Below are 27,486 nucleotides of genomic sequence, written 5' to 3' on the forward strand. Positions count from 1 at the left end.
TTTTTTTTATTAACAAAGTGTGCATTTGTGTATTAAACTCCATAGAATTCTACAATACTGCTCTGTTAAACATTAAAACATAGGGTGAAATATATCTACTGCAGGCAATGGTGCTCTGGCCTTACACTGGGAGTCTGTGTAGTACAAAGTTTTGATACCTGAAATATCCAAATTTGGGACTACAGCAGTAGCTCTACTCCAGATGTTTAATATAACACTAGCTGGCAATTTTTGTTTCTCTGTAGTATGCAAGACTTGCTCAGTGAATTCTAAAGCTAACTGCAGATTTAGCCTAATACCTTAGTACGACGATTATATTGTATTCTAACAGTACAGTGGATCATCTGACCAAAGCCTAGGCCTCGCATGGTTTCTCAATTAGGGAAGTGGAACTGTTCTGCCGGAATGTCTGGTGTGCTGACTGCCTGCCAGCGGAAGTCCACTATGTGTGGTTTGCTGCAGAGAAGGCTAGTGGAAATAAGTAAAAGTTACTTTGGTGTATAGATCCACAGAGTACTGCTTTTCAGAGGACGGTGAAGGAGTGGCTGCCTGGCAGCGCCTGTCAAACACGACATGCAGTATTTTTTCTGCCTAGATGCAAAGCATTACGGCCGCAGCAACGTATACAGCACTGTTTGGCCACAGTGCTACCACTACAGCGGGTGGCGGTAAAACTGCACATCAGCCATGCGGTTTCACTGCCCATGTGAACAAGGCCTAATGCTCTTAACATCGTTTAGCTGATGCTCCCTACATATAAGGGTTGCCACCGCCAATTTTCTTCTGAAAATGCTAGTTGTCTAACTTGTGTATAAACAGATAAATGAGCCATATAGTGAACCAGGTCCTAAATGCACAGAATAGAACTGGCTTTTGAAGGGTTATTAAACACTGTTTTTTGTGCATATATCTACTGCTAGCAAGCATTAGATATTTGCATAAACTTTTTTTTAAAAAAACACTTTAAAAGCAGTTTAAACTTATCCCTGTCATCACCGCGCGCTCCCGTCCGTAAATCTGAAAATTCACGGGCGGGCGCATGCGCAGTTCAGATTTTCGGCCGGGAGACGAGGAGAGACACAAGGTAAGTATATGGACGGCGTGCACCGGCATGCAGACACCGTGGGACAAGAAGTGCCAGCAAGGACAGAGGAATCAGCGCTGGATCGGAGACCCAGAGCAGAACTGGAGGGACAGATGAAAACGACAGGAAAGAAGATCGGATTAAGAGACATTTAAGGTAAGTGTGATTTTTACACAGCAAAACTTATTTATCGACCAAAAAGTCTCTAAAAGCATATTTTCACTAATGCCATATATGGAAAAATCATGCACATGATGCATATATAATGCTGCTTCACAGTTTAGACAAAAATGGTTAGCGCATGCATTTACATTCCTGCATTCATCAACGCAAGCAACACAACATAGAGCTAATTTACACAACATCACCTTGCAAATTCATGCTTGGCTTTGCACAACACACCGGCTGGGTGTGTACACACTACAAAGGTGTTTAGATTCCACCCATAGATCATGCTGGGAGGGAACACACTACAGAGGTGTATACATGTTCGTGGTGTGTTTATAAGGTTAGTAAATCAACCCCTTTGAGTCACTAGCCTATATCAAGTATTAGGGATGCATCGATACCGGTTTTTCGGTATTGAGTATGAGTACCGATGGTTGGGTTTTTTCCGGTACTCGCTGATACAGAGTACCGGTGCCTTATACCACGATTATCAGGAAGTCAGGCAGTGGATCATGACCCATTGCCTGGCTTCCTGATTGTCTATGAAGCCGGTGTTCTAGTGAAAGAACACCGGCTTTAGTGGCTGCCTGGCTTCCTGACCGGGCGGCACATCATGATCCGCTTCCTGATTGGTCAGGAAGCCAGACTACCTAGGAACAAGTGAAGCCGGATTCCTAGCCAATCAGGAAGCCAGGGGGCACATCATGATCCGCTTCCTCATTGGCTAGGAATCTGGCTTCACTTGTTCCTAGGCAGCCTGGCTTCCTGACCAATCAGGGAGACGGGTCATTATGTGCCGCCAGCCTTCCTGATTGGTTAGGAAGCCAGGCTGCTTAGCAACACATGAAGCTGGCTTCCTAGCCAATCAGGAAGCTGGGAGGCAGGTCATAACCCCCCTCCCGACTTCCGTTTTCGGAAATGAATCCAGCTCCATGCGAGTACTTGCCCAAATACTTGGTATCTGTGCATCCCTGCCAAGTATCCATAACATGAAAGTCACCGTAAAGTCAACTCTTTTTTTTTCTCCCCCCCAGCATACCTGTTTGGGTCACTAGTAATGGAGAAAGAGGGGCAGCAAAACAGCCAAGCAACTAGCATTTTCAAACAAGTTAACAATGAGAGCCTACACGTTTTTCTCGGTAAAGCTTTGCTTTAAGTAACATAGATTCTGAACGTCTGGGACTACGATGCTTGCTCTGGAATTGCATGGAGATCTGTTGGGGTTCATGCTAATTCATGCCCTCATTTAGAACTACAGAGGTGCACAGAACAAAAACCCTTGTCTACTGCTCATCTCTCTTTCTTGGCAGAAGGGAGAGCAATGCAACTTTAATAGGTGGTCACCTTTCCCACATAAGAAATAATAGGATATGTGTAGGGTGGGTACATAATTTTTGGTACACACTGCAGCCTCTGAGAGATGACAACACATCTAGACTGGTAGGATGCTACAATAATCCTCCAGACCTGATCATAACCTCTTCCCTGATGCTCAAGACTATTAGCAGTCACGCCTCTCGTCTTCCAACCCATCTATTTCTGTTGCCTCCTTATTGTGGCATAATCTCCTTAGTCCTTTTAGTCAAACCTTGTTTCGGTGATTGCACATTGGGGATTCACTACAGGGTCAGTTAGGGTTTCCATCTCATCCCTTTTAAACCTAACAAATATGAAATACAAAGGTATTATGGATGAGCATAGCACATAAGACACTGACGAAATAAAATATTCCCTGTGATAATGTTTTTAGGTTTTTTTGGGAGGTAAATTCTTTATATAAGCACTCGCAGAAACACATAACGGGAAAAACTAAAAACATGAGAATCCATCCTTTACAACTGAACATAGTAATTGGTGACCTGTTTAAAGTCACACAGTAGAATATTAATCTACCACCCTGGGGAATAATGGGTGCACTTTAACCCCATTCTTACGGAATTATTTAATTTGTATAAACCCATCTTCTGGAGGTGGATGCATTCCTAGATACACAGAATATACCTGGCTATCACGATGGTCCTGAGGCATGGTGTCACCTGGAGCAACCACTGGGTGATACCGCAAGAGGATGTCACACGCGCTTATCTGCCAGCGGCTATCTTGGTGACGAACCCAGGCAAAGAAAGCAGGGGACAGCGGCCCGGCAGGATAAGGTACCCTGACCGGTCTCCTCTCATGCAGCTGTCGGGCTCTTGGTCCATGACCAAGTACTGACTTTTCAAAGGGGTGACACCAAAATGACTGCCAGTCATTTTGGTGTCACCTGGGGTGGACTGCACCCCCTTAGTGATGCCACAGCTGGCTATTCACATTTATAATTAACACCAGAAATTGTATAGCTATGGAATATCCAATTGACGGGTTAAGAAGGGATTTTTGTTTCCTGTTGGAAAATTAGAATTGGACCATGCTTTATAAGGGTTGTTTTTGCCTTACTCTGGATCAGCTTTGGGTATAGGGTTCTATACATGGATGTTTTTATTGGTTGAACTCAATGAACCTGTGCCTTTTTTTTTTTTCCTCCAATTTTTACAGATATAAATATTTTTCTTCATGCACATTTTTTTCTTTTCATGTTTACCCTTCACAAAATAGGTGCCTGCATTAAAGCCAAACTCCAGGGGAAAAAAATGTTTACACCCCACAGTGGGAGTGTAAATTATCACTAAAAAAAGCTGTGTGGCTCCTACACATAATTCTTGACTTTGGAACACTGCAGGGAGTGAGGGATGTGACTTGAGCAGTGAAGTGCTCCAGTTGCATCCCTGCCCCTTCTCACTACTTGTACTCCATTTGCATCCCAACCCCTTCTCACTACTTTCCCATTCACAAAATGCCTTGTATTTTTCTTGGATAATACTCCTTGCAGCGCCCAGAACCCAAGAGTTAAATGCAGGAGCTGGCATGCTGCAATGAAAGATTTTTTTTAACTTTGAACAGCCCTTCACACATTACACACAGCTTTTCAGTAATAATTTACACACCCAGTGCGGTGTGTAAATTATCATTTTTTTCAGAGTTTGGCTTTAAGCAAAGCAAGTATGATGTACACATCAAACCGATAACTGAGCAGATTTCCAATACTGAAAACATAGATTCATTCTGATTGGTTACTATAGTTTACTACACTGTTTTTTGTCTTATTGAAAAAAATGATGAAATGTTGCTCTGCTCATTTCTAACAATATCTTGTAGTGTGTATGATGGAGAATAAAAGATTATTTCCCCTTTTGCAAGCAAATTTGAGAAAGCCCCCACTATATATGTTCCTAGTCACGCAACATACCTAAAAATATATTGTGTAAAATATTTCTTACCTTTCAGATATTTATGTAGCAGGCCTCTCGGTAGACTGCATTAGACTTTTTCAAAATGTCAGGAAAGTGTCTGTTCCCATGGAAAGACTAGAGACACACCGAGGTTCCTTTCATTAAAATAGAATGCCTTTAACCCTTTGTTATGACATAGTGCTCAAATCTAGTTTAGCACTGATAAGGAGATCTGCCAGTACAGTCAGGGCTAATTATGTTAACATTAACCTCCCCACCCCCTTGAATTCAAGTGCAAAATTCAGTTTAGAGAAAAAGTAGTATGCCAGCAGCAATTTTTGATTCATTTTTTTAAGTTATGCTAGGTGAATAATAACAAGTAACAAATGTAAAGTTTGTGTTTATTCAAAAGTGGAAATATACTTTAAATATCACCTATTATCACTTGCCTTTGTATATTATCACTGGATTACGCTCAGCACTGTTGAGTAGTGTGTTTAAACACTGGGTGGTGTGTAGGGACACGTGGCACATAATTAAATGCATGCTGAACAAGCAACTCCTCTTAATCTGGTTATTTTTACATCACTGTGATAAGTACCATTGTATGTGAACATTTATTTACAGAGCTGGATCCTTGCATGACCAAAGATTTGTGTGAAACTAGATCCTGCAAATTTGACTTTGTAACAAAATAAAGCTCCTTGACAAGCAGAAGTGTGCTTGCTCATTGAACATACAAAAAGAAAAATAATTAAAATAAATACATTGTAGTACCAATGTTTTTCTAACAGTCTCCTTCACAAGCTCTAAGAAGGAATGCAAGTGCAGAATCATGTGTAAAATATGCATCTTTGTGATGCATATTGGCGTGTATATGCGTGGTCAGCAGGTATGCGTTCTCAATGCGTACATTTTTTTTATTTTTAGCACCAGAAACATTACATTGTATGTGTATACATGCGTTTACGTGCAAAAAATACGTACAATTTGCGGCCCCAGGTTTAGCACTGTTCCCTTTTTTTGTGCGCATCTGTACGCAACGTGAAAACATGGCACCATACGCAGCTGTGTGTATGGGGCCATGTATTTGCATGTGTTGCATACAGATGCACACAGAAATAAGCATGCATCTGTACGCAGTGTTTACTATATCTGTGTGAATGAGGTCTTAGTTTCATCACTGACTAATAAGCAAACCATACACGGATAATGTTTTTTATCCCAATCTTTGGCTCAGCCGAACATGGTATCTAGAATATTTTTATGTATCCCTACCACTGGCTTAACAGCACACTGGAAAATGTCTATGTATACCCACCACTGGCTCAGCAATGTAGTATTATTCTGGAATAAATTTCCAATAAAAAAAGGACTCATAGGAGAAAAAGGCAAATGGCATTGAAAATATATAAATTCCATAGATGAATACTTCCCCATTGCAGCTCTATCCGTGGAGCATTGGCACACCACAACTGGAAAATCTATGTATATTGCCATCCCTGGCTCAGTGGTACTGTACCTGCAAAACCTCTATGTATCCCCAACCCTGGCAGAATACCTTGAAAATCTCTGTGTATATCCATTCCTGGCTCAGCAGCACAGTGCGCCTGGAAAATCCCTTTGTAACCTCCATCCCAGGCTCAGTAGTATGCTGTACCTGGACATTTCTATGTATCCCCATCCTTGACTCAGCAGGACACACCAAGTAAAAAAATCTTTATGAATCCTTAGCACTGGCTCAGCAACACACTGAACCTAGGAAATCTCTGTGTATTGATGGATAATACATTGATAAACTGCACCAAAGGAACACTCACTAGTTCACCACTATTCATCTGCATAATTTGAAGGAGACTCTCCAGGCAGCAAGTGACTTCATAATAAGGACGTAGTTCAGTGCCTTACTAGGAGTATACAGATTCCATATTAGGCAATAATAACAGAGAGAGGACATCACTCTGTGTCACTTCAACCGACACAGGCCAAAAGGGAAATTTACTGCCTTAAGGTGCCCATACACCTTACAATTATAGTACTTTTTTTTTTTTTATATCCCGTCATTGAACCGTAGTTCGATTTCCGCACGACTGCTCCATCATGCACAGACCAATGTGGATTTCAATTATCGTTCTTTAGCAATACTAACTGTCCAAATTTCGTCAATCGACAGAATTGATTTTCGTTTGCAATTGTGCCGTGTCCATGTTGAGATTTTTCTCATACTAAAACGCCACTAATCCATCGATTTTTGTATGATTCAAAAAAAGTTTTATAGCCTGCCCTATAGTCGAAATTCGTCCAGTTGTACAGTAATTCTGATTGTACGCTTCCCATCAACTGGCCGATTATCGTACAAAAACCCAATTGTGTTCGCAAATCGAACGATAATCACAAGATGTATGGGCACCTTTATAAGAATAGCAGCTAGTAAGGCAGTATACTGCTCAAGGATTAAGTATTGAGTATTTATTTGCAGGCAATCTTTAACCATAAAGTTTACAAAAGCTTAGTGGTTACAAACACTTGGTTCTTTACTATAGAAAAGTACACTCTGTAAAGCAGGCACCGTCTTCTTAATAAGGACGCCTGCAAAAGATTAAAATAAGAATTGGTTGACAACATAAGTAACAAACATTATATTGCATGTTTTTCCCCCCACTGCAAACACAATATGGTTTCATACCTTAAGTGCACAGATGGTCAGGTAATTTTCGAGGTGAGGTTTATTCTTCTGGAAGAGCTCAAAGGTCTATTTCCCCCTTTCTACCATGTCATATCTGGGAAATTTTTATTTGTAGAACTAAAATGACATTTCAGGCCACTCAATGGAGAATAGGTTTGTTGGCATTCAGTAATCATAAGATCATTTTTGGGTTAGGTTTTTACCAGACATTATCAGGGTCACTACAGGTATCATCTCAAAGCATTCTTTATTCATGCTTGTTTGAAGGACATATTACATGTTTATTGCCAAACAAAAGGACTTAAATTCAGAATGGTCTGGATCATCCAATCGACTCTGCACATGTAGTTGGAATCATCTCTTAGAAAAGAGCATCAGTCTGGTGTAAGGATATTGGGTGTATACAGCGTGGTGTGGGGATATACTATGTGTCCAGTGGGCTCTAGGGAAAAGTGGGCATGACGATGTAACACTGAATATTGGGCGTAGTTAAAAAGGACACAGTTAAAGTATTAGTCTGGTCACTGGGTATACACTGCACACAAATTAAACAAAATACAGTATATCTCAATTACTGTGCCACAAACAAGATGCACATAAACCTCTGAACAAAGAATAATTTTAAAAAAATGTTTGTTTACATATGCTTTTTTGCTCACAGAATATAGACAGAGATATAAATTTGCGTAAGCCTACCTTACAAAAGCTACTAAGCTACCCTACTAAAGCATAAAGCAGCTGTTGAGATAATAAACACTTCATTCATCACAGAGCAGATCAGGGAACGTCCCCGGTCTGCTCCCGTTCTTCATCCTGAGTTGACAAGCTGGCCCTGCCTGACATCATTGGTCGCTAGGATACCAGTGGTCCTAGCAGCCAATGACTGAAGCAAAAGAGGGGCCTGCCCTGGATTATAGCTGGGAGTGGATGCACCAGCCTTGGAGGCCGGTGTATCCACTGTCAGACGGCCATAACCCTGTCTGGACCACAATCGCCAACCTGCACTGGTTTATGGCCGTCTGACAGTGGATACACCGGACTCCAAGGCTGGTGCATGGTCCCCCATTTAATGACCCTGCTGTATAAGATGCAAGACTTGATACTATGGTAAGTAAAACAAAGGGTATAGATTTTAGGGGTCAGGACTCTGTAACATTGAACATAGTAAGTACAAAATACTGTAAAGAGTACAGGGCTCAGGACTATGGTAAGTACAACATATCATATTAAAAAAGAGCAGACTCGACTGAGCACTTGTTTTTTTTTTGCTCTCACTATTCTATGAAGAGTACAACATAGTGTATAGATTGCAGGAATTAGGAGTATGTGAGGTACAACATAGGCTAGAGTGCAGGGATCCGGACTATGTATGTGAGGAAAAGGATTTTCCCTGTCTCAGTAGTTAGTGAAAGGTAGACCATTGTAGTGTTTGTGATAAGTGAGAGGAAATCATTCTTGAGCATTGGTGCTCAGTAGAAGAAAATGCTGTGATGTCACTGTGAAGGAAAAAAATGTGCCAACGCTGGCAGTCAGAAGAAAAGAGATTTCCTTAAATTCTCCTTGCTTTTCCTTCCATGTGCTGTGACTGCCAGACACCTTGCCCTCCACAAGGACAGCTTGCCCTTCAGATGTGAGACGTGTCCTGGACCCATGGGATGCAATCCTGTGACAGTCCTGCGGGATATGGCATGATTGGGGCTATGAAGAGGCTACTAATCCAAACTCTGGTAGCACTATTTTTTTCTTTTTCTGTCTGCCTGGAGTTTAGCTGAAACTAACAAAACATTTTATGTTGCTCCTAACATAAAGGCCACCATTACAGATTGACCCTTTTTTCCAACATTGTTGCAAAAGTAGCCAAGTTGCCCATAGCAATTAGTCAAATGTTCATCTCCATTTTTTACTCCGGAAAACTAATAGAGTTTTAATTCAACCGTTAGTGCATATCTGGCATATTTTACCTTTGGGAGTATCATTTATTTTAACAACTGCCTACTCAATACATTACCCCAAACCTATGCCAAACCTAGAGACCTGCGGGTGCAATAATAACACATCCAATAGTGCCTACACTTACATGGCACTGTCAGTGGCCTGAAAAGCCTCAACAAAAAGTAGGACCTAAAGTGTGTATCAATAAATTGTGGGATGTACTAAAATGTCAGTACAATGTATTTAAATTCTGATATACATTTCCAGTCACAGGCTTAAACACACCTTTTAGGGTGCTTTGTGGTAACACACATGTTCCTGCAATGTACGATATGTGGAATAGCATGTTGCAGTGCCATTCATTTTAAATGGCACCTCGAAAGGCAAAAGCAGCTCTAACACACGTGTGTTGCAGCACAATGGCGGCCTCAGCGCTGGATGTTTGGAGTGGATTATGTTGGGATATTTAGGTATCGCTATCATTTAATAACCTAATTCCATCAGTAACGTGCAGAAGTGGTAAGATCTAAGGAGGATGAGTGGTTTCCTTTTATTAGAATTCTGCAGAGGACTACGAAAAACGTAAAGAATTGAGTTCTATATACACGCGTGCATGACCGAATCTTAATTAAGATAAGGTCTCTTAAGGAATCTTAATTAAGAGAAGGTGAGCAGTATTCAGTTTGAAGTGACACACAGAGTACAGAGGTGGAATTGAAGTGTCTTGTGACTGATAGTGATTATGTCAAAGTGGATTGAATATCACTTTGGTATATGGGAGAGTTTTAAAGCACAGTTGCACTTTGTTGAGATATTGTTTAGCTGGATGAGCAGCGCTTGGATGTTCAATTTTTTAACATATGAACCTATACCAATAAAATTAAAACCATAAATCGATGGATGGTGATCAAATAAAATAAATAACGACAAGTTAAATCCAGTGAATCCTATATCTACTGTGATACTCTAAACAATGTGTACTAATATAAATGTTGATTGAAAGCTGCTGTACTGTAAACCCGTAGGTCTAAAGGTATTTCGATTGAATATACAGCGCTAATAACTCAATTAGTGAATGTTACAAACTATTTCTAACATGCGACTATGTCAATTGATGCTAATAACAAGTGACATGTGAAACACAATGTTCTAAAATAATAATTGGTGTCAATATCCTCTACAGACAAGAACCGTGACTGAAAACAAATTGTTAAACTATCGTGCTATCTTAAACAATATATGAATTTTCTTTGTATCCTTCACATTGATTCTAATGTGTGATAAATCTCTGTGCAATCAGTCTGTATGTGAATAAAAAATCTCTATGATAATTTAATTCTGTGCAAATAAACGTATGTATAAAATACAAAAAGTCTCTGTGAAAATTTGGCTCCGCTTCAATAAAAGGTGATCGAACATTTTTGGTTCAGATGACACCTCAAGTGTGGGTTTGGGCATAGTCTTCTTGCAGGTTGAAAATGCTCTTCAGGCAGGGTTCCATGAAATGGTTCACAATGTTCACATTGCTACAAATGCAGACTCCCCTGATCTGAGGCAACACTTTGGAAGGCAGCTCATGTGCATATACGGTCATTTGAAGCAACAATATTAAAACAGAACCGGCCGGATGTGTTTTTATTGTTACTGAATTTTATTTTTCTAATAAACTTCTCCTGGAAATTATTACACGATGAAGGACTTTTTTCTTTGCATGATTGGATGAACACTCTACACTTCAAAGACTGGTGGTCAGTAGGTGCCGATAAAGACGCCGTATTAGCGTGTTCCATCAGACAAAACGTGTGGGGCTGTCTGTTACAGCCAAAAGTTTGCGGTGAGTACGCACTCTGAAAGGGGAATGTGTTGGTAACAATACAAACCCCAGAAAAGCACTATTTAAATCACCGAACACTGGAAGACTCGATCACCTTTATTGAAGCGGAGCCAAATTATCACAGAGACTTTTTGTATTTTATACATACGTTTATTTGCACAGAATTAAATTATCATAGAGACTTTTTATTCACATACAGACTGATTGCACAGAGATTTATCACACATTAGAATCAATGTGAAGGATAAAAAGAAAATTCATATATTGTTTAAGATAGCACGATGGTTTAACAATTTGTTTTCAGTCATGGTTCTTGTCTATAGAGGATATTGACACCAATTATTATTTAAGAACATTGTGTTTCACATATCACTTGTTATTAGCATCGATTGCATCAATTGACACAGTCGCATGTTAGAAATAGTTTGTATATATACACTTGTATTTAGTAATCTAACATTCACTAATTGAGTTATTAGCGCTGTATATTCAATCGAAATACCTTTAGACCCACGGGTTTACAGTACAGCAGCTTTCAATCAACATTTAAGAGCATGGATGCGAGCGGGTCTGGCAGCGGCGAGCGTGAGGTGGGGAGGAGGTGCGGCGCACAGCGTGTGGAGCTGTGAACAGGGTCAACTGATCGGAAGCCGATTAATCGATTATTGAAAACGTTGACAACTTTTTCAATAATCGATTATGTCTATTAGTTGTTGCAGCCCTAATTGACACTTTGTAATTCAATATATTAGTACACATTGAAGAGATAATTGGCAGACATAAAAGAACAGGTTTTGTAGCACTTATGTGATTTATTGGAAAGTTATACATAAGACTTTATGAAGGATTGTATGTCTTGAATATGATTTCACTTTTATAGCACTTTGTTATTGTTTTATATAATTCCATAGCACTGCATATTATTACTTTATTTCATGCTCTGGTGGGAGCTCATAGGCGCTGTTAGGATTAGAAAGACCCGGGGAACACTGAAGACAAAAAATCTCTTGCAAACGGTGACAAATTGTGCTTGTGGGCACATTGCACTGAACAACAGTTGTGGAGTAATGAAGCGTGGTTGAATCGAGCATGAGGATTTTCTTTAGTAACTCTGTACACATTGATGCTGTCCTTGTACCCACAGTATACTTCTTAATTGCACACATGGAATGGCTTCCAGGGGTTTCATTTGAGTGGGGTGGAGATTGGAGTTGGGCTTTGAAGTGTCCCTGGCAGCAGGGACGGATTTACTCCCTCTGCTGCCTCAAGGTCAGGTTCCTCAATGCGCCCCTCTCCCTGCCTGCCAACCCCCCCAACGGAGAATGGCAACCAGATGACGGGGGCGGAAGGGTTGTTGTTTTTTTAGCACTTTTTTAATTTTAATGTTATCTTTTATTTTTTTATATATTTTTTATTAAAATTTTTATTTATCTTAAAATATTTTTTAACTTTTTTTAATTATATTTTACTTTATATAAATTAAATTTTTTTTTCACCTAACTTTATTGCTATCACACAGGAGCTAACTGGTACAAAACGAACTGTACATTTAGCCCTGCTTTCCCAAAGCAGGGCTAAATGTAGGAAAAAATACTACCCGCCTGTTCATGCGATAGGAATACCACCCCTGCTGCCCCGGGCCTCAGCAGCCTTGTGGGAAATCCGGCCCTGCCTGGCAGGTCCTTCAATAATGCTTATTGGCAATTCTCTCTAGTGGAAGAGTATACTCACTTTTCTGGTAGCCCATGTGTCATACCTTCCCTTCATATCAGAGCTGCAGCCTCCACTAGTTTCTTCGGTATTGGACACTTCCAGGAGTTGGATGTCTGTGTTCCCCTGCCGAGCACCATACTTTCATCATCCCACCATCTGCCACTATAGGATTTGGCAGTGACGTAGGGTTGAAGGAAGAAACTACAGTGTGTGGTGAGGGACACAGCCATCCAACACTCCTGGAAGTGTCAAATGCAAAAAACAGTAACAAAGGCAGCAAGAAAGGGAAGGTCAGACACACAGCTCTTCTATTACAGAACCTTGCCATTGGTAAATATATAAAATCTTGACAGGGTCACTTTAAAGCCTGCCGCCAGAGACAACCTACCAGTTAGTATTTTCCCAAATGAGCACTCAGCATTGTCAGGCTCCATTTAACAGATTATAAACTGAGTAAAGGACAAGAAGTAAGGCAGATCATCCACAACAGAGCACTTTGCCCGCAGTCAGTGGTTATTGTAGGTCAGGTCACGCCAGCGTTGTGCGGTAAATAGGTATGGTGGTTCTTTCACTGCCTCTGTATGTCTCGCCCACTTCCGGGTTGTCATATGAGCGCCTCGTTTTAACGTCATCATTCTGCGCTCTCTGGCGCTTAGTAGCCAGTGACGCGTGAGTACGTGGCGCTGACGTCAGCGAAACCCCCGGCACAGACGAGGACTGCGAAGGCGGCTGCTGAGGCAGAAAAGGAGTTGTGACGGAAGAATAAAGGACCGTAAGTGTTTGTAATGGAAGACTGAGCTGGCTGTCTGTGACGAGGACGCCGTACAGACACGGTGTGCCTTCTCTGAGGGAACCGGGGAAGGGGGTCATTGTTATTCAGGCGGGTTACGTCATAACCTGGAGTCACCGGGAAAGGGAAATTGGTTTCAGGGGGCTTTGTGTTATGATGATGTTAGCAGTGGTCACTCTACATAGGTGGTCACTGAATATGGGTGACTGCAGTGCTCCCACTTGTTGCTGTGCTGTTACCCCCAAGTGTATATCATCACCTTCATTATAGAACAGTCATGGGGGTCACTGAAAGGAGTGTCCCCTCAACTCCACCATTCCCTGTCATTGTGGACAGCAGCTTGCCTGTGTTCCTCACCAGAGAATACATTACTTGTCTGTTATCACCGGCATATTGACCTGATGGAATTTGTGTGCACATTACAAGATTCTCTTCTCTGACTCCACTGAGAGATACCACACCAGATTTGTAAGTTTGTGCTGCCAGCACAGTGTATCCTAATGAATCCAGACATGTCTGCCAATGAACTATGGAGAAAATAGAAACTATGTACTTTCAATTTCTTTTCTCTGCGTTCATTGAGAGACAGCTGTGTTCATTAGATGTGGTGGCAGCATAAACCCACATGAATAATTAAAGGAGAAGTAAGAGGAGAGTAAAACTACTCTCCCGGCTTAGTGCCAGCATGGGACACTGGAGCTGTCATTTGCTGGTTCTATACTAAGAGCTGAGCAATCATGTAAGCACTGATTGCTCAGCTCCATGTGGAGAGCAGTGACTGTCAGTCATTCCACTCTGCCACTACGTATTACTGTACCACTGCCATTATAAGGTGGCACATTTGACCGTGCCCTGCCAAATCAATACATGCCTGTGCAGTTAGCGCTGAGCTGCTGGAAGGCACGGTGTTTGTCTTCAGGTTGACATACCATGTTTTCTCATTTTAAGCAACATTGGGTACTATTGACCTTTTTTTTCTATTAGTTCTATAGTATGGTTTGGGAGATAGTCGTACCTTTGTGGAAGTTTATGGCTCCATTCACCCCAGATTTGTTGCAATGCATTTTTTCAATGCATGCCAATGCAAGGACATCTGAAAATTGGGTGAGAGTGGAAGAGTTATACACCAGTGCATTGTGTTGATGTGAGCTGCGCTGAAAACAAAGTAGAGCAGGCTTTACTTTTTTTTTTTTCTTTCTTTCAGCACAACGTATATTTAACGTATGTGTAAATATCAAACCATGCAACGCATGTCAACGTACTATGCCAACATGAATGAACACACTGGCATTGAGTCACATCCAATGCACACATTTTGATGTGAATGCATCCTAAACTTAAATGCTGCATAGCTTGGTGTGACGTTTGTCTTTTATAAAGTTTCATGAACTTTGGTATGTGTGGCTGTGAAATAATGGTATATGGCTGCATATTCTGTTTGTCTGAAGAAGGAACCGCTGTAGTTCCGAAACGTCGCTATATGATGTGATCGCAATCGAGTCAATAAATCGTTTTTTACTTGAAATTCTATTGGAGTGCGAGTGAGTTTATACATACACTTATCTTGGATTGCAGAGGCATCTGCAGTCACTTTGGCACCCACCCGACTCTACGGGTATTATTGGGTCAGGAGTGCGATGGGTACACTGGATCTCACACTTGCACTGAGTCGCATCCAATGCACATATTTTGGTGTGAATGCATCATAAAAGGAAATGCTGCATAGCTTGGTGTGACGTTTGTCTTTTATAAAGTTTGATGAACTTTGGTATGTGTAGCTGTGAAATAATGGTATATACATATTCTGTAACTCACTATATCATCCCATCCACTGCTAGTAAACTAGTTAGTGGTAAATCAGCTGCTCACACATTTTGTTTCATCTTTGATATGTCGGAACAGCAGCGTTTACCATCAACTGTATAGAAAAAGGATCTACCTATAAAGTCCATTTATTTGTATTTTTTTTTTTACAGATTCCCACACTTCACAGCTTCAATAGCCATTCACTTGCAGAGAAACAAAAAGTCAGGATTTTTGGGTAGTATTTGATTGGTCAATTGAAGTGAACACAGCTTCATCTTGTTTACTCATTCCAGTGAACGTTCTGCCTTCTTTTGAATTACATGTATGGACAAAATTGTAAAAAACAAACCTCTTTCCAATACATGAACATTTCCCCATTTTTTTTGTCTTTTTAAAAATGCTGCATGTACAGAAGAATACATATTGATTCTGCCAGAATGAACTTGTAACTTCTTGTGCTCTCTCCCTGTACTGCCCAGTTAGCTTCTGTGGACTACAGAACACTTTCCCGTATGTTATGGTAACAAGACAAGGGGCGGTGTTAAACCTGAACTCTGGGCCAAACCTTTAACGTATGTATATCCTTCTGAGGATCCCCATCGGTCTTTCCCCAGTACTGGCTGACCAGTTGTGTGCAGTTATGTGAGCAGTGACAGAGAACAAAACAATTCCCACAAGCCCTTCCACTTATACATGCAGTATATTGCAATTATACACTATATTATCAAAAGTATTGGGACGCCAATTGGGCGTTCAACCGTTTCTACTGTACGGTCGCAAGTCTTCCGTCGAACAAGCAGGCTTGAAAAACCGCCGAGAATCATACGATTCTCGGTGGGTTAGTGGCCTGCTTGTTCGACAAGTGCCGTTGTGCGCACACTGCCCGTTTGCCGTGAACGGAAGCCCGCCCCTCACTGCGGTCATCGGAAGCCCGCCCCTAAGCGGTGCCTTAAGAGTTCCCTTCACTGGAGCTAAGGGGCCAAGACCAACCCCTGAAAAACAACCCCACACCATAATCCCCCCTCCGCCAAACTTTACGCTTGGCACAATGCAGTCAGACAAGTACAGTTCTCCTGGCAAACCCAGACACATCAATCATATTGCCAGACAGAGAATCGATAGAGTCTAGTGGCGGCGTGCTTTGCACCACTGCATCCAACGCTTTGCATTGCACTTGGTGATGTAAGGCTTGGATGCAGCTGCTCGGCCATGGAAACCCATTCCATGAAGCTCTCTACGCACTGTTCTTGTGCCAATCTGAAGACCACACGAAGTTTGGAGGTCTGTAGCTATTGACTGTACAGACAGTTGGCGACTTCTGCGCACTGTGCACTTCAGCATGCGCTGACCCCGCTCTGTCATTTTACATGGCCTACCACTTTGTGGCTGAGTTGCTGTTGTTCCCAGTTGCTTCCACTTTGTTATAATACCACCGAACAGTTGACCACAGAATATTTAGTAGCAAGGAATTTCACGGAACACCTGAATCAAATGATTTGGAGGGTGTCCCAATACCTTTTGGTAATATAGTGTATGTGTTGTATTAATAAGTGAAAATATGGCATGAATGGTGATGCAATATGAACATGCTGTATAAAGTATGTCTTCATACTGCATCCAGTATATGTTATGCTATAAATGAGAGGCTTCTCGGTTATCGTAATGGAACACCAACATGTTTGTTTGCCTCATTAAGACAGATGAGATCTTTACTGAAGTTAACATTCACCAGACATCACAGGGCACTTAGCTTTTCTGTTCACTTATCAAACGGCTATGTCAACAATCCTGCTTTTAACATTGATATATATCATCTAAGTATGCACGTTGACTTGTAAGGAGGGAGGTTGATGGCCAGTCTAATTCTGGCTTTATCTTGGGACAAACAATAGCAACAGGCCCCCAAAAAACCCCAGCCCAAACAGTTTTCTGCTGCTACCCATAGATATGATTGTTCCTTATCCAGCCACAATGACCCTGATTGGCAGTGATTATTCCATGTCTGTGGGCTTGTTTATATGGTTTCTTACAAAGCAATGGTCATTTTTTAAGCGATTCTTCAGACAGTGGAAGTATTGGGAGCAACACACAACCACTCTGGAAGGTGTGTGTGTGTGTGGTGTCTAGTAGAGCTGCAGCTAACGATTATTTTCAAAATCGATTAGTTAGCCGATTATTAAGTTCGATTAATCGGTTAATCGGATAAACAATAAAATTAATTTTTTTAAGTGGCTCCAGTGATGGACTGCTAGTTTGTATTGAGATTGCACTCCATCACAGGAGCAAGCTTGGAGCGGTGGAGGTAAAAAAAGAAAAAAAAAAAAGTGTGCTGTGCAATATAGTGAAAAAGAAAGTGTAAAATTATACAGCAATGAATGCAGAATGGCACCGGCTATAGAGGACTACAAATCCCAGCAATAGTACATTATACAGCGCAGTGCAGAATATCACCAGCTATAGAGGAATACAACAAATCCCAGCAATAGTATATTATAGCTGGCGGTATTCCGCATGGCGCTGTATAATGTATTATTGCTGGGATTTGTTGTCCTCTATACAGCGCAGTGCAGAATATCACCAGCTATTTAGGAATACAACAAATCCCATGTATTGCTGGGATTTGTATTCCTCTATAGCTGATGGTACATTGCTCTGTATAATATACAGCACAATGTACCATCAGCTATAGAGGACTACAAATCCCACTATCCCAGCAATATATTATAGAGCACCATGTGGGGGGAAAGTGCAGGCTTACCTGAGCAGTCTTCCAGCAACTTGCTTCTGAGATCGGACCTGTCTATCGGCAGCTGTCATCCCCCCACACCTGCTCCTCCTTACTACATCTCCCCGCGTCCCTGTGCCGATCGTGGATGTGGGCGGGCGGTGAGAGTGAGGCGGGGAGGAGGTGCGGCGTGAAGATCATGGATGCGGGCGGGCGGGTCTGGCAGCGGCCAGCATGATGTGGGGAGGAGGTGCGGCGCGCAGCGCGTGTGGAGCCGTGAACAGGGCCAACTGATCGGAAGCCGATTAATCGATTATTGAAAAAGTTGACAACTTTTTCAATAATCGATTATAATCAATTATGTCGATTAGTTGTTGCAGCCCTAGTGTCTAGGTGCCTTTTTAGACCAGTTATTTCCATTAATAATTAAAATGCGAACCTTTATAATGAATGCATTATACTGTATCGTGGGTTAAGCAATCTGAACTAAGCACAGATGTTGGATTTTTGGCAGTGCAACCAGGTAGCTGGCATATAAAAGATGTTTTTAATGGCAGAGCTGTCCCACTAGCTTGGTACCAAAGTATCAGCATTTGAGGCTCAAGGTAGATTGGATACCACGTGACACGATACATTTCCTCTTCCCAGTAAGTTCTTCTGAGGGCAAGCTTTATTTGGGGGGGGGTTTGGACACATTTTGATTGATTTTAAAATTCCAATACCTACAACGTATCTCAATAATTCTTTTTTTTTTTACATGATCTTATTGAAAATGTAGTGACTATTAAAGAATTCTAGGACATTTTTTATTAACCCATGCAGTGGGACTACCCCTGCGGTAGCCATGTGTGGGGTCATGTGCTAATTTTTGTCTAGGTTCAAAAGTAACAGTTATACTCACCTGAAGCTCCGAGCAGGAGAGCGCCCCTTCCAGCCGGTGCCCTCCTACGCTGCAGCATTGGACAGTTTCTCTGTGTCCTCTCGGCTATATACAGTGTATTGAGCGTGATGATTTATGGGACCTTAGACCGCTACATCGGAGGGAAAGAGAGGCCCCACTGCGAGGGTTAAAGTTTTATTTTTTTCCTTTTTATTAGGAATAGAAATATTCTTACAACTATAAGCAATAAACTATAATGTTTGGATTATTTACCAGCTTAAAATGTTTTAATACAGTGATGCATGATTTTTGCAACACAAGAATTTTGGATTCCAAAAATGGTTTTAATCTTTTATAAACCATAAAGATACTTGTTAGGGAGATCCCCGATACCATTTTTTTTTTTCCAAGTACTTTCCCTCAGGTTCTCGCGGATACCAATTACCGGTGCTTCTTCTTAAAGGGACATCTAACCTTTTTTTTCTAAAACTATAGCGTTTAATGATTTCAGGGCAGTTTCTCACTATGGTTGCATCCAGATTTTACCAGGGCTCTGCGACAGGTGCTGGGCTGAACGAGCGGCTGGCAGCCTCAATATTGGGACATCTCAAATACTTAGAGGATCTTCACCTTTATCCTAAAAATGACAGCAAAGACATTGTTTTAAATGTTTAGTAATGGCAATCTACAGATAGTTATAGATAATTATAAGAGAGATGAATTCTGCGCTCCTGGAGCTACCTAGATTAAACTTGAGCCTAAAGCTGCTAAAGATATCCTGCCTTTTTTGAAAAAGTCACATGACGAAACGCGTCAAAAGGCAGATTCATTCACACACGAGGAGCTTTTAACTGCTATCCCTGAGCTGCTGTGTCGGCCGGATTTGTGTTTTTTTACATGCAAGTTACTACTTTTAAAAAATACATGTAGCGCGTTCGTCGTTTTCATACGTAGGCGCACCTGAAGCGTGTTTACCAGGCGACGCGCGTGCTCGCGGCGGGGTACTTTAAAACATTTTTTACATTATTTTTAGATTTATTTTATGTAATGTTAATTTTAAAAACTGTTATTTATTTCATTTTTTTCTTACGTTACTTTAATTTACTTTAATTGCTATCACATATGGGGCAAAAGCCGCCGGGAGTCTGTTTAAACAGCCCCGATGCTAGCGACTTACACTGTACGTCGTTAGTCATGAAGGGGTTAATAGGAGTAAAACTGACGAAAATACATTGCAATTGTCTCTACTGGAGATTTAGTTGACAAAACTAAAATAATTCAGATGACTAAAATACACATTTTAGTTTTAGTCGCATTTTAGTCATCTGAATTGTTTTAGTTTAGTTTTGTCAACTAAATCTCCAGTAGAGACAATTGCAATGTATTTTGGTCATAGTTTTACTCCTATTAACTTAGTTTTTATTTTGTTTTCATCGGTGAAAACATGCAGATGACAAAAACTATGATGAAACATTTTAGTCGACTAAATTAACACTGAACATCTCTCATCACTGGTAAACTGCTGACAAGAATTTTCCATCCTGTTGGAAAATCAGGTTTCTCTGTATTTGCCAATACATTTTTTTTCCCATTGTTTTTGTTTAAAATGAAACAAACCTGCTGTCACGCAAGCTTGTCTGATCCTCGTCAAACCAGATGACATTTTTTTCCATCTTTGACAAGCCTTAATTGTGGCTGGTACCAGCTATGTAGATTGTTCACATTTAGTGAATTGATCGCTGAGTGTTTGTACTCTGCTGTCCATCCTGTCTGCTCCGCCTGTCACAGGAGGCGGTGTGGGTGGAGACCTCGGCCTCCTGACAGCTTGTCTGATCCTTGTCAGATCACCGCCTGCCCCCTCGGCCTTCTGACAGCTGGGCACAGGCAGCTGGATTGCCTCTGTGTCCCCTCCCATCCCCACTGCCTCTGCTGACACAGGTGGGGGAAAGCAACGGGGATCGGAGGGTACACAGACCGTCGCCCAGGGGAGAGGAGAGAAGCTAGGGATGCACTGCATTTTCGGCCATTTTGGTACTATTGGCTATTTGCCTGAAATGTTTCTGCAGCCAAAATTTTGGTGCATTCCTAGTAGGTCTTGAAGACGTCAGCTACTGCTTAGATGGCAAATGATTAGAAAGAATTACTCTGATATTGTATGAGTTGCAAAAAACAATCAGTTTGTTCACTTACCGTCATCTTGATCATGACTATTCATTGATCCTTCTGCTATCTTCTTAAAATGGTTCTGTCAATGGCCTGCCTAATGGTATGAAAGATTATACATCCATCTTATTTCCTCTATGGTATACTTGTGACTGTGCATTAGGGCTGCTAAGTTGATAATAATCGATGATTGTCGATTAATCGGCTTTTGATTAGTTGGCCCTGTTCACGGCTCCACGCGCGCTCTCCGCTGCCAGACCCGCCCGCATCCACGATCCAAAGGCCGCACCTCCTCCCCGCCTCACGCTCACCGCCCACCCACATCCAAGATCGGCACAGGGACGCGGGTAAGAAGTAAGGAGGTGCAGGTGTGGGGGGATGACAGCCGCCGACGGACAGGCCCAATCTCAGAAGCAAGTTGCTGGAAGACTGCTCAGCTAAACTTGCACTTTCCCACACATGGTGCTCTATAATGTATTGCTGGGATTTGTTGTACTCTTCTATAGCTGGTGGAATTCCACATTGCACTGTATAAATGTATTATTGCTGGGATTTGTAGTCCTCTATAGCTGGTGGTGTTCTGCATTGCACCACTGTATAATGTATTATTGCTGGGATTTGTTGTATTCCTATATAGCTGGTGGTATTCTGCATTGCGCTGTATAGAGGACTACAAATCCCAGCAATAATACATTTATACAGTGCAATGTGGAATTCCACCAGCTATAGAAGAGTACAACAAATCCCAGCAATAATACATTATACAGTGGTGCAATGCAGAACACCACCAGCTATAGAGGACTAAAAAACTCAGCAATAGTACATTATACAGCACAATGCAGAATACCACCAGCTATAATTGCTGGGATTTGTTGTATTCCTCTAGGGCTGGTGGTATTCTGCATTGCGTTGTATAATGTTCTATTGCTGGTATTTGTAGTCCCCTATAGCCGGTGCCATTATGCATTGATTGCTCTATAATTTTGCACTTTCCATTTCACTATATTGCACACCACACTCCACCGCTCCAAGCTTGCTTCCTGTGATGGACTGCAATCTCAATACAAACTAGTAGTTCATCACTGGAGCTATTTTTTAAAATCCCGATTTAACCGGTTAATCGAACTTAATGATCGGCTAACTAATCGATTTTGAATATAATCGTTAGCTGCAGCTTTACTGTGCATTGCCTAGCAAACATTTGGGATGTTTGAAAGAAATATCTTGTTGAAATTTGGTGTTATAAATTATAGGCATCTGGCATTATTTGGTGACCATGTGCTTGCCCTACACATTCTTTGCATGGATTAATACTTGTTTATCTTTCAGCTGGCCCAGGACTCATGAACACTCGTAAACGTCACGGTTCCCGCAACACTGATAACGGAGTTTACGTAGGACCTCCACAGACCCAAGTCCTGCCCTCCACTACTACTGAGGTTTTCTCTCCTCCGGTTCTTCCTCCTCCAGCTAACGTGATGTCCTGCCGGGACCGCACTGCTGAGTTCATATCTGCTTGCAAGTCTCTGCGTGGACGTCAGGTTAGCATAATAGTGCGAAAAAGGCATACAAGTTCATATACAGTTATGTTTGGGTTTTTTTTTATGCTTGTTTTTGTCCATGTTTGCAGTTAGGGGTGTGCCACAATTTCAGGACGGAGTCCTATAGTCATCTAGCCCTTTTGCTGTTTAGTGACCTTTTTAAATTCAGACCTTAGTTTTCTCTCTGTCATAATTCCATCAACATGATACAGCCACAAGAAGAGATTGTCCTTCTGGCAGCTAGATTCTACGTGCAAGATAAGTAAAACTATCAGATATGGGACACAAGCTGCGGACATTTTCAACCATCTTATGTGCAGAAACCTGAAGAGAAATGTAAGAAGATCCTATAGAGCACAGCTACAGTAAAATTGGTGTTTTGTGCAAGCTTATAGTAGGACTGTATCAATTGTTTTGACAGAACAGAGCCCTCTATGATCATTTGTCTCAAAACTTTCTAGAAGCCTTTAATTGGCCTGGCCATAAAATGCCCAATCTGCTGACACATTGTGAGGAATGGGCTGTTTATTTGTATCCTTGGGTCAGTGCTGGACAAATACCAGGAACCTGGTAGCCAATGCTCTTTTAAAAATAACCGCTCCTTAAAATAAAAATTCCTAGCGATAATCCTGCTTGCTCCTGGATTGGACAGACTGGCTTGTGAATTCCATATTACTGGTATCCGGCCCTGCCTTAGGATGCTTATAAAGTCAATTAAGTGGTGCATTATGATGTGATCCAACCCTACTATTATTGAATGCGTATAAAGTCAATTGAGTGGTGCATTATGATGTGCATTGCATTAAGGAAGCACAGTCAAAATGAAAGACCCATGCACCCTGATGTGCCTAAAATTGCACTTGGGCTGCAACAACTAATCGATTATCGTTAATGAGAATAGTTGTCAACGATTCTCGTCATCAATTAGTTGCTTTTCGATTAGTTGCCGCCGCTTTGCTCCTCCTTTCTCCTCCCCGCTGGTGCTGGCTGCAGCAATCTGGGTCCCTTTCAATCTACGCTGCTCTCCCCGCCTGTATCAGCAGAGGCAGCGGGAAGGAGAGACCGTTGTGGCTGCATTCCCCCGCTGCTCCCCTTGTACCTCCGCAGCTGTCCTGGTCCTCCACTGCCTCCCTCCCCGTGCCTCCGCTGCCATGAAATATCCAATAGCAGACTGGCTATTGTTTCCAGCAATGAAGTAAAAATTAAATAAAGTTAAACTAAAAAATGATGCCAGCTTTGCGCATAAGGTCCTTCAGGCAGCGATTTGAGCTGCAGGTATTCTCAAGTTTTATGTTGTTTTCTTCAAATTCTTTGCACCTCAATGAACGAGAAAATTGGATTTTTGTACTCTCCATAAAAAGCTTTTGTTAGAAGTTCACTGGGAGACACAGGTCCAACACCTCTGTTTCTAATTTTACTCTCAGCCCTGCTTGTTATTACATTTAGGCATGTTGGGAGTGAAAGGGGTAATACAAGGCTGATCAGTGTAAATTTGCACTGACTTTTTTTTTGCATGGTTTTGATTTGTATAACCCAGTTTAACTGTATAAACAGTATAACCCAATTGTCTCTGAATGCTGTGTCCCTCAATTAAATTTCCAAGGAAATTATTTTACGGTGTGTTAAAAAAATCCAGGTGTGTTGTGGTGCTATTTAAAATGAATGGTACAGCATTACATGTTACATTACTGCAGAAGTGTGAACCTACTTACAAAAAAAAATTAAAAAATAGACTGCTTCCTCATTTTTGTGTCATTATTAGTAAATGGCTAAATATACATTTGCTGCACATGCCACTTTAAATGATCACTTACGTTATTGTAAGTATAATATGTATATATAAAACAGCCTGATGGGAGAACCAGTTAAAGATGTGAAAATTTACTTCTGGATAGTCAGATAGCTCCCATTCATTTCATGAGTAATGCACTGAAATGCATACAGGTAGAGCATGATGTAGTTACCTGATAATGTCATTTTCACTCATGCTGATCTGATTTATTCTTTGCAGAATGGTGTTCAGCTGTCTAATCCTTCTCTTAATGCTGTGAAACAGAGAAGTGAATTTACTCTTATGGCCAAGTAAGAAACATTTTTCTCTATTTCCTTTCTCTGCTCATAACGTCTTTACCTATTACAGCGTTTCTCTATATTGTGTCACGATTGCAGTGTTTATTTAAATAGCACCAACAGTAACTAGCACCAACAGTGACTATTTTCCTTTTATAAAAGTAAACAGGTCCAAGTGTGTCCCAAAAACTCCCAAAGAGTTTACATTCTAAATGGTGTACACACAAAAAAGGCTGAGATGCTAAATGACCTTTCAAATTTAAAACAAAAACTATATTTTAGTGAGTATGTTAGCAGTCATCTTCAATACTCAATGGAATTGATGGTCTGCAAAAGGATTAAAGCGGACCTTTACCCATATCTTTAAAATAACAACAGGCACACCTTATAGAATTGCTTACTAATGACAATCTACAAACGCATACTTCTAGATAATTGCCGGCTTTGTATACCTTATTTCTCTCTTCTTCCTCAGTCTTCTGGCAGTGGTCATGTTTACTAAGGGCAGATTACTAGCTCTATTACTTCCTGGATTTCTGGCACATGTGATTAGGACATGTGACCATGCTCATCATCTCAGGGGAGGAAAATGCCTTTCCCTGAGATCTCGTGAGATTACAGATGAGATTTCCGAGCAATGCTCTGCTGATGGCAAGGCAATCCCAGTGTGCATTGCTTTGGTAAACTAAAGTAATTTTGCCCTTTCAAAGCAGGAAGTGAATGCTCTGCAAGTGTAAGTAATTAAAAATCCACAGCATTGTACGCCTGACATGTCTGTTATTATTAATCATCATACATAGAAGGTTCCATTGGTAGAATTAGATTTTTTATTTTTTTTTGTAGGTAAAGGTCCTTTAGTTGGGTAGCTTTTAAACAACAGGAAGTAGCAAGTAGTCTAGGTAGGATTATGCTGTTGTTGTTGTTCTTCTGAAGACTGCCTTCTTTTTCGCACCTTTCGCTTCAAGATTTCATCCAAGGTCTATTTGTAAATTAGTGACGTAATGCTTGTGGATGCAGAGGATTGGAGACCATTTCTGATGGACCATAATGGAACTAGAGGTGCACCGAAATGGACATTTCAAAACTGAAACCAAAATAAGAAAAAATTGTCAGGCCGAAACCGAAAAATTTTTATTTTCATTTTTTTTTAATTTATTATAAACGTTTAAATTTTTTTATATTTATTAATGTATTTTTTACTTTTAGGGGCTACAGGGAAATATTAGGGGTCTAAGCAGACCCCTGATATTTCCCTTTTTAAAATAGAAAAATAGATTGAGGACACAGGGTCCTCAATCCCTTTTTTCTGCAGCCCCAGTTATCAATGAACAGGAATCCTCTGAGTGTTCCCGTTCATTGATAACATGAGAACAGAGTGTGTTTACTATTACCACAATCATGAATGAACAGGAGGTGATGTAGATCACTTCCCATTCATTCATAATTGAGGATATAGTCAACATGCTATGTCCTCAATTATTTACAAACACTCAGCGATCACTGAGTGTTTGTACCCGCTCTCCTTCCTGACAGCTGTCACAGAGCTCGGCCTCCTGTGACGGCGCTGGCTGTCTCCACCCCCCACACCACTCTGCCGGAGAGTGATAGTAGGCTGAGCGGTGTGGGAGGAGAGACGCCGGCCGCTCACATCGCTCTCCTCCCGCAGAGCTCGACCGGCTGTCGCACTTTCTTTCCTCCCCGTTGGGACACAGAGCAGCACCCAGCGGGGAGGAAAGAAATCAGGGATGCGCCCATGTATTGACCCAAAAATGGCACTTTCGGCATTTAGCCAAAAATGCCATTTTCAGACGATATATCTGTGCATCCCTAAATGGAACAAGAGCACACTTCTGTTTTTTTCCTATGTTTTTTCAGTCTTCTTCCTCTTTTAGTTGTTTCTAAAATTGTATTTATTTTATTCATTTTGTTGGCACATTTTGTCTTCTACAGACGAATCGGAAAGGATCTTAGCAACACGTTCAGCAAGCTGGAAAAACTGACAATATGTAAGTCTAAAAACTTTTTTTTGTTTATGTACAGAAAAACAGCAACTTCTTTATTTAAATAATTAGAATTGTATTTTTAATAGGTATAGTATTTTTTTGCATTCATGTATAGTGTGTTTTTCCTTGTTTCTATAAGAGGACACCTAGGTTCAGCACTGCTGTGTTGTTGGTTATGCTCTTGTGTAAAATAGTCATTTTGTGTTGTGTCTTCTAGACAGATGTTGCCAGTTCTGCAAAATCAGTGTTGAATCTTTGGAGTAGTTTTACATTTTCTCCAATCACTGATTTGTTAATGTTGGATTTAAGTAACCTTTATTCATTTTGATTTTGAAGGAGCTTTGCAAAGGGAGTTTTCACCAATCTTGGCGAATAATGTGAAACAAAGTGAAAATTCTCTTTGCAAAGAATAGACAATCAGGTGGAACATCCCCTCAAAGTATAATTAAAGCCTCAATTTTGTTTTCCCATATATCTACTGTTAGCAAGCGCGCTCCCGTCCAAAAATCTGCAAAATCTCAGGCGGCCGCAAAGGATCTTGGGGCGGGCGCATGCGCAGTTCGGATTTTTTGATGAATACACTCATACCATTGGACTATAAATATGTCTATTTTTGTGAAATACAAACTGTATCAAATATATCATTTTGATTTATTGTTTGTTTTTTGTTTTTTTCTAGTGGCTAAAAGAAAATCCCTGTTTGATGACAAAGCAGTGGAAATTGAGGAACTAACGTACATTATTAAACAAGTAGGCATCCATAGATTATGCTGATACCTTTTTTATGTGTCCAAATCATATATATATATATATATATATATT

At 41.0% G+C, this 27,486-nt stretch overlaps 1 protein-coding gene across 1 annotated transcript in view; it reads left to right on the forward strand.

The window, feature by feature from the left end:
- The first annotated feature begins 13,319 nt into the window (after positions 1-13,319).
- Positions 13,320-27,486, forward strand: part of STX5 (syntaxin 5) — a 19,276-nt gene continuing 5,109 nt past the window's right edge. Inside the window, exons 1-5 of the mRNA XM_018564997.1 lie at positions 13,320-13,458; positions 22,380-22,591; positions 24,603-24,673; positions 26,612-26,667; positions 27,344-27,415. Coding sequence (XP_018420499.1) covers positions 22,394-22,591; positions 24,603-24,673; positions 26,612-26,667; positions 27,344-27,415 — 397 coding nt within the window. The 5' untranslated portion in view covers positions 13,320-13,458; positions 22,380-22,393. The remainder of the gene's footprint in view (positions 13,459-22,379; positions 22,592-24,602; positions 24,674-26,611; positions 26,668-27,343; positions 27,416-27,486) is intronic.

The sequence above is a fragment of the Nanorana parkeri genome, unplaced genomic scaffold (assembly GCF_000935625.1).
Source record: "Nanorana parkeri isolate BGI_ZX_2015 unplaced genomic scaffold, ASM93562v1 scaffold25, whole genome shotgun sequence".
Taxonomy (NCBI): Eukaryota; Metazoa; Chordata; class Amphibia; order Anura; family Dicroglossidae; genus Nanorana; species Nanorana parkeri.